Below are 12,874 nucleotides of genomic sequence, written 5' to 3'. Positions count from 1 at the left end.
TGGCTTAATCAACAAGGGCAAAAAGGGTCATTAGCACCAGAGGTTTGCTAATGACTGCTGGCTAGTCTGAAGGAGCTGAGTGGGGGACTAGAAGGAGAGGGTTGCTATGTGAAGTCTGAAACTGCAGCTCCGAGGAGGGGCTTCATCCTCGAAAGTCCACCAAGGCGTTTTGCCCAGCTGAATGGTTGTCATGGGAGATTAAAGGATTTCTCAATCATGCTAAAAGGAACCAAAGCAACACTTCAAGGATGTTTTGAGGAGGAAATGACATTATAACATTAGACGATGTAAAGCTGAAAAAAAGTAAAGTTCACATAATCTGTTTTATTTATTTATTTTTGACGCAGCGTGAATTACTAAGTGAAAATATTCGGTGTTGTACGTTTTATTTAAAAAGTTTCAGAGCAGAAATCAAACCTCACACAGTCTGACTTCACCGCCTCCATGGAGGCCCCCCCGCCCCCCCCTCCTCCTCCTCCTGGACGTGATGACGTAGTGCCTCGCCGCTCGGAAGTCCTGGATGCTGCGGCGCTGAGGCAGCAGAGGAGGCTGAAACAAGCCATCCAGTTCCTGCACAGAGACTCAGCCGACCTGCCCACTGAATTGAAATCAGGACTTTGTGATGACCACACCAAAACACTAACATTGAGGTCCTTAAGCCACTTTTGCTTTAGGTTTCAGGTCATTGTCCGTTTGGAAGACCAACCTGCGCCCAAGCTTTTGCTTCCCGACGGATGATGTCTGTCGACGTTCTTTTCCCCGTGAAGCAGTCTATCATCAGTCTCGCCTTCAACCATCTGGAAATCGATCCCAAGGATGAGCCAGACTGGTGGAGCGCCACAATTCTCCTCCTGACATCTTGGCTGATTTCGTTTCATGTCAAACCAGAAAGCAGCGAGTTCCAGGCATTCCTCCACCCATCAGAACCTATCAGAAGTTTCCATTATCATCTGGGCTTCCCCTCCTTGTTCTTAAGAGATAGTAATTATTCTGTATGTCAATTTCATATTTTGAATACATTAATAAAAAAAAAACAACCTCTGACATTATTTCTCTCGTTATTGTGGGATTTAGCAAATAGAAATAATGTTGGTAATCCCAATGTGATCTGTTATAACTTCAAGTAGTGAAAGAAGGGCGTCTTTTGTAAACTTTCAACTGCATGTTGCACTCTTCATTTTATTTACACAAAATAAAACGAAGAGTTGTGGAAAGCCACATATTAAATGTTACATGCATCTGTATTCCCAGGAAGTGAAGTGAACAGGACGACGTTACAACGCTCCAGCCTCCCTGTCCCACAGATCAGCAGCTCACCAAACCACCGCTCCCTGTTTCAGCCTCTTCCTGGTGCCAACGCAAAACACATGGACATCAGAGATGTTTTCGGAACGGCCAGCTTCAAGCCTCGACCGCCTGCACAGCGCCAGGTCCTTCTCTGCTGGCAAAGCCACTCTGATCCCTACGTAATAATGGTGTAAATGTGTGAAAAGATGGTAAGTTTACTCTTTTATTGCAGCAGCATGATCTCCCACTGATAAACGGATTCAGTTGGAGGCAAAAGGAACGTTAATTGGTTCATAATAAAATTTGTTTCACCAGTTCATTGCATCCCTACCAATTCCTATAAAAGCAAGTGAAGTAATTTAAAATGATATTTACTCTTTAAAATTGATTAGCTTAACTTTATCAGTTAAAAAAATACTGTTTCCCTATGAACATAAATATGTGACCCAGAGGCCAATTTCTATTAGCTGTTGTTCAAAATAGTAAAGATTAGAGATTTGGCTTCATTTTTATTGATTATAATTCAGGGATTAAAAATAAAAAAAACAGCTGCTCATTAACTTACACGATACCAGCTTACCAACTGGTTGTATGGGAGTCATGCTAGCAAGAACGTTTTTTGTTGTACCGTCACAAACGTAATCTACAGAGTATTTGTATTTTAGTCAAAGGAAACAAAAACCGAGCTTTTCTGTAGTAAACGTCTGTGAGGTGGAAAACAATTTTTGATATGTGGAGAAATATGTGATCATCTCCGTTTAGTAGGGATGCACCGATCCACTTTTTTCCACTTCCGTTACCGATATCTGAGGGTTAGTATTGGCTGATACCAATCCGATACAGAAAAGGCGCTGAACTGACTTAAACATTTCTCTTTCTCTCTTTTTTTTTAAAAAACACAGACAAAAATCTACTGGATTACAAATGTATCTGATAACTCTGCGTCAGTACAGCACACTTAAATACACCAATAGCTTCACAAGTTTGGTCAAACATGTAAAATATAAACTGACAAACCTTTCAAATGGTTCAGAAAGTGACATTAGGAATTCTAAATATAATATCAATAAGCATGATGTCGCTCAGAACCCCAAGCATAGAATTAGACTGAATAGATCTGCCCTTACTGATTGAGCACATCGTCTCCAAGACCTGAGCTAGAATGTATTCGTTTCCAATATTGGGATGGATACATATATTGATATTGGATCCGTGCATCGCTACCGTTTAGCATGATGCACGATCTGTTCCTACGTTATTGAAACTTTCCAGGCCATTTTAATTGTATAAACGGGGCTCTCGATTGGAAAAATGAGGATGATAATCAAAAACATCAGGTGAAATTGAAATACTTCATCAGGCACAAAATGTTTTTCTATGGCCAAAAAAGACCCAAATTTTAAGGCTTCACAAGAACTGACTACACTGAATGTAGAATGAGCTGGATGATTGTTATCTTGGTAAAACACAGGATATTGTGAAAAAAATATATATTTTATTGTAAAAACATAAAAATAAAGCGCGGTAGCATCGCAGGTTATAAAATCCACAAATGTTTACATGATGCTGGGTAAAATTCTGCTAACCATGTATAAAATGTCCAATAATATGGCTTTTCCCCATGATTTAAAAACAGCAATCCATTTTGAAAGCAAAGCATTAGACTTTAAAAAAGGCAAGAAGGACACGCACACACACGTAGCCTTAGCATTGGTCAGTTCTGTTATTGAAGCTCAGGGCGGCCAGGTCAGCTTAGCCAAGACGTCAGAGGTTAAAGGTGAGGACGGCGCTCTCTCCAGGTTGAATGCTGACCAGGTGAGTCTGTGGCTGTGAATCTGGGAAACTGGCAGAGACGGAGTACATTCCAGGTGACACCTCGATGTAAAAGTCTTCATCCCTAGCCACGACGGGGCTCTGCGGGAAACGCTACGGAATACATGAAACACTTTAGCATTAGCCATTAAGTGTAGCTAATGCTTTAGCTTGAAGCTAAAGCTCTTGGTTGCATTAAAACAGACATGTTCCGATCGACCCTGGGTCTCACAGGTTTTCTCCTGGGCCGTGTAGATGTCGTCTGCTGCATGTGGAACCTGGACATGTGCTTCCTCTCAGCGGCGCTGTGCTCCCCGGAGCTGCCAGACTCATAATACTTCTGCATTAAATAAATAAATAAATAAATAAATAAATCACTGTCTTTTTTTTTTTATTCTTTAGTCTCATCATCTTTCAAAAAGAATTCATAGCGCTTGAACTTTTTCCACATCTTTTGATGTTAGGACCAAAACGCGTACACAGCTAAAGCGACTAATCCGAATAATCGTGATGAATCCATTGTTGAAATAATCGTCAGCTATCAATAGTTAACTCAAAAATGTTTTTGAATATTTATGTTTCCAATATAAAATTAAAAACTGTCAATATGTTTTACCCAAAACTCATCAACTGGCATTTTGTTTCTATATTCACCCGGTTCAAATTCACTAAAGGAATGTCATGTCATTTCATTTTAAGCAATAGATTTTTTTTTTTTTTAAAAAGAAACCGATTTGTTAATTTTAATCTTTTAGTGCGTTTCTCTTATTGTAGAGAAAAGGCTTAACTAGTTTAATGAAAATCCTGCAGAATGGGACAATTTTCCTTATCCGAATAATCGATTAATCGTCAGAATAATTGGGCCTGTCACAGTAAACAAATTTTTCTGGACGATAAATTGTCCCAGAAGTTATTGGGGGAAAAAACGATAATATTGTTGAGTTGAGATCATTTTCAAGTAACATAATGTTAATGGCATAATAATTCAAGAACACATTATCAAAGATTAATAAACTTTAAATCCACTCTGAACATTTAACAGTCAAACAGAAGGCATTTTAAAAATCCAAAATAAAACCAAAACAACAAATAAAATGCATTATGAAATCTCTCTAAACTAAACTGTCCTTTGAAAAGAAATCGTGCAATTTACTGACTTATTGCAACAGGCCTAAGAATAATTGATTAATCGATTACTAAAACAACTGGTGCTGTACATCCATACGATCCCAATAAAGTGTGGCTGTAGCATGACATTATGAGGAACACTTGCATTAAGCGCAATGCAGTGTATGCACAAGAAAAAGTCACGAGATCCTCCCTGACCTTGCAGCGGCGGCTCGTCTGTGCCATGAACGCGGCGATATTTGCGAAGGCATCACGAAGCTCCGACTGGGTACTCTGAAAGGTGGAGAATGAAGCGAAAGCGTGTTTGCTTAATACGATGTGTTTGAGGCGCACAGTGGACGGACAGAACACAAACCGACAGCAGGCGTGGAAGCGGGAACCCGATAAGAACGCGTTCCCACCTCAGTAGCGTCTCGGTTGGACGTCGCAGAGGTCTGGGACGCTCTGATGCCGGTCCAGTCTACGCCGCGCCTGGACGCTCGCTCCAGCACTTCCAAGCCAAGCCTGCCAGAGCGACGCAGGGAAGACTCCAGCCACGCCTGGCTCGCCATCAACATGTTACCTGAAAGGTCATAGGTCACACGTTGTACGACAAATTGGCTGGAAATTAACGCTGAGGGTCTTTCGTAACAAAGTCTGGCCCGTTCCAGTCTGTCGTTCGTTAAATTAGAATACACGTCCCGATGAGTAAACCAGTCACAATGGGCAATTAATCAATTCATCATGCATGGATGTTTATGGAGACGTCATAATACGTTTTATTTATAGTTTGGGTTTTTTTTATTTCCGTTTCATCACTTTTGGTTTTTGAGTTTTATATTGGATATTTCAAATGTCTTCCAGTTCCAGTGTGGTGTGTTCTTTACAAAATGTAAGTTTTTTTTTATGTCTTTCAGAGTGAAGACTTACATTTTTATATTGCATACATTACTTGGATAGGCCCCCCGACATTATCGTTTATTATGGTAACTAAAGGTACAATTTATATCGTCCAGCAAACCTTGTTATTGTGACAGGGATACTTTTTTTTGTCAGATTAAAAAATAAAAAACGTTCAAACATCCGTTTCACTAAGCCTACATTCCTGTTTGTAAAACTTTTTTTTATTGGTCTGAAGCAACATTGTAATTTTAATTGCATATTTTCATTAGCTCCTACCAGAAAATCCTCATGATCAAAAAAAAAAGAAAGAAATGTGTTCATTTTCAAATTAATCTATATAATGTGTTTTGCTTGGTGATAAGGTTACTGAAATAAACTAACGTTTTCAATAATATTCTAATTTATTGAAATTGGTCTGTAACGCAAAGACCAGATTCCATGGACATTGGATTTTATTCCTAAAAAGCAACTATTTGAGCAGTGATCTCAAATAGTTTTGGAGGACACTAAAATATAAGTGTTTGCTTATATTTTACTAAATATAATTAAACACATCTCAATAAGAAATTGGACTAAAACATGCATATAACAAGGAAAGACAATGACACTCCTGAAACCGTTTGCCTTATCTGACGTCTAACGTTTTCAGCGTCCGCTGGATCCAGAAGGACTCTGTCCCGTTTGTCCAGTGGAGACGCACCAGGGATGTCCGTCTGTGCTCTACTTTGCACACAGCACATGAGGGGACGCTGCTGGCAGGAATGTCAAAGACAGAGATGGAAGATAGACAAGGAAAGAAGTTCTGGTTCTCCCAGCTCTAAAGGACTGCAGAATGCATCATGTAAAAATGTTTGGCTGTAATTTGATTCGTTCCTTAGGTTTTTTTTTTTTTCCCCTTTACTGTTTTCATTTTTCAGATGCATGGGAGGAGTGGATGTATCAGATGCGCTGAGTGCTCCACAAAACATGAAAGTGGTACAAAACATTATTTCATCACTTTGCTGTGGTGAGTGCAAGTTGACTGCAGAAAACTCACACAGAAGTTTTCTCACACAGAAAACTTTACAGGAAACACTGGTGAGACCAGCTCAAGGCCTTAGGCTCAATAAATTGGACTTGCTCAGCCAAAAAGATTAAATTGTTCCCTCTACAAAAACCTCAAACATTTGCATGTACTCTAAGTGGCTCAAGAGCATCTTCGGATTCATTTTGGGTATGCTTTTATCAGCTGTTTTTTTTTTGTTTTTTTTTGCATTTTGGGGGATGAGGGTCAAAAACGACGATTTAACTCACATTACATTATTATTTAGGTGCGCAGGTGACAAGCTAACGCTCTCCATGGATTAAACCAGTGCTTCTCAATTCCGGTCCTCAGGCCTCCCTGCCCTGCCTGTTTTAGGTGTTTCCCTTCTGTTACACACCTGGATTGAATCTATGGGTGATCAACAGGTTTCTGTAGAACTTGATGGTCATGCAATCATGTGAATCAGCTGCTCTGGAATAGAGGCACATCTAAAACGTGCAGAGCAGGGAGGCCTGAGGACCGGAAATGAGAAGCACTGGATTAAACTAAGGTTTTAAGCAGTAGCTTTACGGGATGTAGGTTCAGAAACTCCGAATAAAAACACTTTCAAATATGTTCGCCTGCACGCGCCGCGGTTTCCTACCGTGTCGTCACAACAACTCTCCGTCACCACGCGACTAATCCGCAGCAGCTCTAGTTTACGTCCCCGACGCCTTGCCGGTACGGCGGGACCCGGAGCCTGGTTTATTTTAACAGAGTCAGAACTTCGGAGAGCCGAGGCTTATGGTAAATACTCACATTTTCCTTGACAACTGTCACTTTCTTTTCAAATGACACGACAGGAAATCCTGCTCGTTAAACCCCGCCCCTTTCAGGAGGCACAGATGAAACGTCACCGCGCTTCTTCTGTTTGGAATAATAAATTAAATGTTTAAAAGACTTTGTGGTATTATCTCCTATTGTAATAACTCTGAAAGTTGTATTTTTAACACAAGTTTAATTTATTTCTGCAAAATTTTTTCATTAAGTTTACAAACCTAAATCTGATTGAATCCCTAAAATTGAGTAATAAAGAGCAACATTTTTCTAATTACAACAAATATTTTTCTGAAACAGTCTCTTTTAATTTTTTTCCTAGATTTTTACATTTTTTATTTTGATTTATTTTTGCATCCGTTTTGTGCATTCTTGTTCAAGGATTTAAAAAGTTTAGAAACAGGGAAAACCAGTTTTCATTTATTAGAACGCAAATATTCAGACTGAACCTATTTCTATCTTCCATTTTAGAAGCTGATGAGCAGAAAGTGTATTCATATCCAGCCATCAAGCAGGAATGTGTAAACATGGGTTTTTGCTGTTCCTATTCTGCCTGTAATCTATACAAATTTACAAATGAAATTGTCAATATTCAAGTTATTAATGACTTTCTAAATTTCTAGATCCGACATTTTTCCAATTTATTCTGGAAAACCAATTAGCTGATCCGTTCCACCTTTTTATTTTATTGAAATAGAACTTAAAAGTGAATGGATTTCCCCTGTCGTACGTATAAAGGAACATTTCACAGAATAGTTGTTTTAATTTTAGAGGCTTTGACAGTTAAAACTTGTAGGCCACATTTGAGCTCATTCTTGACCTTTTTACTGCCAACAGAAATGAGACAACAAGTTCCTTTTACACAATTTATTCCTGCCAAAAACAAGTAGAAAGAAACATTATGCCATCAGCACACAGGCTCCTCCCACTTCCTTGATCTTCTCCTCGGCCTTGCGGCTGAAGAACTTGGCTTTGACGATCACGGGCTGCTTGGGCAGCTTGCCTTTGCCCAGAACTTTGTAGTAACCCTGCACAGGAAAAACAACGAGACCAAATTATTTATGAACACATAGCAAAAGCATCAAATATTACGTAGCTGGCCGTATCGCAGGATCAATTACAAATGGCTGGAAGCAAAAACAAAACACATGAAACTGAACCAACACTTAAGTGGTGATGGCTGAGGAAAAACATACAATACCATACAAATATCAATTTAACAATCATTATAAACAGAAACCACTTGTAACCATTTTCAACTTGAGTTAATCTTTATAAGTAAACAAACAAGAAAAAATAAAGATGGAGAGCAGAGGAAATGAAAACAGAAGGAAGGTTATCTAGAAGCTTACAAAGTTAGATTTTTTAAGATTTAGAAAATATCCATCTAACTTGATAAACATCTGGGGCACAAATTAGCATTGCTATGGCAACGGCTTTTCAGTTTATTTTATTTACGGAGCCAATCCAACTCATTTTCTCCTCCCACTACAACAGTTTCAAATTTAAGCTTTTTAATCGCAAATGTTAATATGTAAACATATTCTCGCTGAATGTGTTTACCTATTTCAGGTAAATTTGGTTTAAACAGTAAAACCAAAAGTTAAATCTATGATTTTTCAAATTTAACGCCTTTCTGCATTAGCTACTGTGGCACAACTTCCAAATTTAGGACAGAATGGAATATTTCTCTTTCAAGTCTAAGAAAAAAAAAAAAAACTCATTTCAATGTGCCTCAAAATTCTATTCAATCTTAAAACGTGATCTTTGATTTCAAGCCTTTAATCCCTTTCCAATAAATTTGAAACAGAAATCCTGCTTGAAGCTACATTTCCACCAAATCCACAGATCAAAACAAACCACGTACCAAACCACTACTACCACAAACAAACTTCTGGTTTTGCGCTCAAACACAGACCAAAGTTCTGCCTGTGCATCCCACAAAGTGCAGATTTAGGTGAATGGATCGACGGGGAGCTTACAGCGCGCACGGCGTCGATGACAGGCGCGGGGCCCTCGGGCTTTTTGCCGTAGTTGACCCGCGTCTGCTCGCTCACCAGCGTCCACAGCTTGTCCAGGTTGATGGTGGGGCAGTAGGACGTGTTCCTCTTCAAATGGTAATGTCTCATGCCCACCTTCCCAAAGTAGCCCGGGTGGCTGAGGAAGACAAACCGGCACTGGTTCAGAACAAATCTATGAAGACGTGAGGAGCCAGACGGAGCGTTTTCATACAGCAGAGGAGACCGTAACTGGTTACTTCTTTTCTTTTTCTTTTTTTTTATCCCACATGAGAGTTCCTGTCCCTCCAAGCTGGAGGCTTGGACTTGTCAGAGTTTCTTTGCTCTGGCAAGGCACACGCCTAACAATGGACGGGCAGGTTTACTACGTCAGAACTTATTCTGCTAGTGTGTTTCAAACCTTTAGCGCATTAGCTCTTTTTCAGAAAAGACAAAACCCACGTCAAGCGAGCGTGAAAAACTTACTTTATGCGATCTTAAGGAAGTTATTTTGATTTTTGCCACTTGCAAACTTTAAAATATGCATTACATAAAATCCCTTGATAAAAACACGGCTGTTAGACTGTAAACACAAACGTTGGGATACGAGACATATTAGGGACTAGCAAGTTAACGTCACGGTCATGCATCACTATTCAAGGGGGTTGTTTCAAGTCTGGTAAAAACAAGACGTCCAACATACCCGATACCACCAACGAGCCAAACAAGAAAGGCGTTTTTGATGTTTTAATACTCACTATTTGTCAAAGTTGATTCTGTGGTGATGCATGCCACCAGCATTACCACGACCTCCAGGATGCTTCCTGTGCTTCCCTGCGGACAGAAACCAGCTGCTCTTAGGGATAACTCTACATGACCTGTTAACTCTGATCATTCTGCATCAAAACCGCAGAATATGCTCACCAACGCGACCGTGTCCGTGGCTCACATGTCCTCGGAGTTTCCTGGTTTTGGACTTCTTGGTAGGCTGTAAGAAAAAAAAAAAAAGGTTGCTTATGGTTGAAACTATGAACTGATTTAGTTTAGCAATTGTCATTTTCGAAGTCGATGAGGATAACTGGACACATTTTCTTCTGATGAAAGTCGACTTTAACAGTTCCAATGCATTTATTTAACTAATTTAGAGCCACAAATTCGTGTTTCAACCACTAAACTCGCTGCAGACTACAGATACACTGCATGCCGTCTATGAGCTTGAAAGCTAACAGCTAAAACCACTAGCCGGTGGATAGTTGTGCTACTGCGACACCCAACAGCGAAAAAAGAAATTTTATACGGCAGTCATATTATGATTTGAAGAACAAATGTTCGCGTAGTCGTTATATATATTATGTTAATGCCGAAAAAGTAGCTAAACAAGAGCCGCGGCCCTAGAAAACCCGGTTAGCACAGTGTAAAACGCTCAGAAAGTCAGCTAATCTTAATAAAGTGTACAAATAACACACAAGGACGGTCACTGATAGATGAATGCATATAACGAGAATGTAAGTTTTCTATATTTTGGAAGTACAAATGAGGATGGGAACAGATTTCGCTGCATTTCAGTACACAAGGACTACACGGTAGCACCTACCATCTTGGAGGTTAGCTGAAAGGGGAACGGGATTTGGAAACAACGCGGTTTTGTGCGAGACTTGCTTTCTTGACAAACTCGGGCTTAACAGCCACAGCGACGCCTACCGTTAAATAGCGGAACACACACTCAGAGTTAGAGCTGATTTACATAAAAAAAAGGTCCGTTATTCAAAGTTTGCGTTACACCTTTACAGAGTGTAACTTCTCATTGGTTAAAATAACACCCAGGGAGAGGATATTCTCACCCTCAAATGGTTTTTCAGCCACATCAGCTGCAGCTGCTCGCCAGCATCATCAGAGTGGTAAGATCAACCATTTTAAACAAAGTCACATCAAATATGATCTTTTATTTTTATTGCATTCTCTGGGAAAGACATTTTACGAAAGTTAGTTGTAAAAACAAAACGGTAGAAGGAAACATTCAATGAGCAGAAAATATAACGCTTTTTAGCATAAATAAACCAAAATATTATCATATAAAACCGTTAAAAAAAAGAAAAAAGTACAAAATGTGAGGCGTTTCAAACAGAACCAAATAATGTCAGTGCATAACTGAGATGCTTTGTGAAACCCCCCCAAAACTGGATTGCCAAACATAATTCTGTGTCTGTGTAAAACAGATGGCACATCATTCCTGGGAAACACATATATTATTATTATATATATAATTTGATCCATAAACAATATTTCCTTCTAATCATATGGGAGTAATGCCTAATTTAAATTTCACAGGTGTGGCCGAAGGCTGCTTGAGGAGTATTTTACAAAACAAAGCAAAGTGGAAATGCTGTTATTTTGACTTGTGCTAATTTTACATACGGTAGTTAAAATGCGTACTCAACATATGATGTCACGGAAAAGAAATTACAAACAAAGTTATGTTTAAAAAACTGTAATGACATGGTGAACAAGCATTGAACATGCTAACAGAAATTTATTGAACTTGGTTTTAGATTTAAACTCAGTATTATGAGTTTCCCAGCCACATAGTGCCATTTTATCAAGTAACTTTGCTACCTTGTTGTTTCAATAATGCTGTACGTATCAAATATGACTTAAATTTTTTTTTACTTTGTAAACAACATCTTGAAATTTGGTCTTTGTCTCTTTAAGAAACTCCCACTCTTTCTGAAACTCCGCCTTCAGGAAGTCATCACAACATGGCTCCTCTATTAGCCCTTTAACCACGTTTTTACTAGCGTTTCGCTGAGAAGTGTTTCCTAGAATGAACGGATGCACAGATGCCCAGTTCCACCAGATGTTTGCTAATTGCTGCTGGCTAGTCTGAAGGAGCTGAATGGCGCGTTTTGCTCAGTTGAGTGGTTGCCGTGGGAAACTAAAGGATTTCTCAAACATGCATGAAGGAATCAAAGCAACACTCCAGATATATTTTTGACGAGGGAATAACATTAAAACATGATGTAAAACCACATTTTAAAAAAATATTTTAGGATTTTGATGAATGTAAACAATTCTCAAATATTTGAAAGTGATGGAACAATCTTGTGGGGGAACAGCTAATGAATAATGGAGCTAATGTATTAAGCCTATCATGGATCACTTCATACCATCTCATGGATTTGGCTTCCTGTTAATGGATTGTAATTTGTATTAGCAGAAGAATTTTTCTGGGCTCCTGCCCAAAACCGGCTCCAGCCTAGGGGCCCGCATCCATGTAAATCCTCCTCCAAACATGTTGTGTGTAAAGACATCCAGAGAGTACAGGTCTCCCAGTTTGTGACGGGCATGTTCAAGTCTTCAGCAGAAAACTGTAAGCAGGCTTCAGAGCTCTTTTTCTTCATCAGTGGAGAGTTGCGCAGTGAGCGTGCATAGAGGCAGTTTAGCACCTTTCCTTTTTTCTCTTGTGGGAAAAAAAAAACCTCCTTACTGGTTCCAGATCTTTGTGAAGCCCTCGCTCTTCGACAACTCTTCCTCTGACAGAAATCCTACCCAGCTGAAGCTAGTCTATAGGGAAGTTTTCTTCTTTTCCCCTTCTGAATTACAGCACACTGGAACATTAAGGAGTTTAAAAATCATGAAAGAGTAAGACTTTTTTGTGAAGGTCTTCTTCTTTTCTTTTAACTAATCATAACCAAGTTGTTGTTTTTTTTGTTTTTTTTAAATAACAAACACCAGAAAAAGAAAAACAACGAATCAGGGCGCCTGGAACGTGTTTGACACAAACACCTCGCCTGTTGTGACTTCTGGCGAACAGAGCTGAATTATCAGGGGGCTGATTCTCCGTCGGCTCTCCACCAGTCAGATCACACATCTCCTCTCCCCTGATACTGGACACATGGAACGGGTCCGTCCCTCTCCTCTGTGGCTGTAG

General features: G+C 39.5%; 2 protein-coding genes across 3 annotated transcripts; both read right to left on the bottom strand.

Annotated features, from left to right (window-relative positions):
- Positions 1 to 2,655: 2,655 nt before the first annotated feature.
- Positions 2,656 to 7,008, bottom strand: akip1 (A-kinase interacting protein 1). 2 transcript variants are annotated; one of them, XM_014474992.2, is made up of 5 exons: positions 6,932 to 7,008; positions 4,629 to 4,789; positions 4,426 to 4,500; positions 3,332 to 3,439; positions 2,656 to 3,213 (listed from the first exon to the last, which is right to left on the bottom strand). In XM_014474992.2, exons 2-5 carry the CDS (start codon positions 4,782 to 4,784, stop codon positions 3,052 to 3,054), a joined length of 501 nt encoding a protein of 166 aa, XP_014330478.2. In that variant the 5' UTR covers positions 4,785 to 4,789; positions 6,932 to 7,008; the 3' UTR covers positions 2,656 to 3,051. The 2 variants fall into 2 exon arrangements, with proteins under 2 accessions (XP_014330478.2, XP_023182845.1); XM_023327077.1 differs by having other exon boundaries at positions 6,777 to 6,995.
- A 793-nt stretch (positions 7,009 to 7,801) lies between these two features.
- rpl27a (ribosomal protein L27a) lies at positions 7,802 to 10,606 on the bottom strand. Its single transcript, XM_005815185.2, has 5 exons — positions 10,541 to 10,606; positions 9,871 to 9,934; positions 9,705 to 9,780; positions 8,932 to 9,106; positions 7,802 to 7,977 (listed from the first exon to the last, which is right to left on the bottom strand). Exons 1-5 carry the CDS (start codon positions 10,541 to 10,543, stop codon positions 7,849 to 7,851), a joined length of 447 nt encoding a protein of 148 aa, XP_005815242.1. The 5' UTR covers positions 10,544 to 10,606; the 3' UTR covers positions 7,802 to 7,848.
- Positions 10,607 to 12,874: the final 2,268 nt, after the last annotated feature.

The sequence above is a fragment of the Xiphophorus maculatus genome, chromosome 2 (assembly GCF_002775205.1).
Source record: "Xiphophorus maculatus strain JP 163 A chromosome 2, X_maculatus-5.0-male, whole genome shotgun sequence".
Classification (NCBI taxonomy): Eukaryota; Metazoa; Chordata; class Actinopteri; order Cyprinodontiformes; family Poeciliidae; genus Xiphophorus; species Xiphophorus maculatus.
Note: the sequence above shows the minus strand (reverse complement) of the source record. Positions and strands in the feature narration are given on the sequence as shown.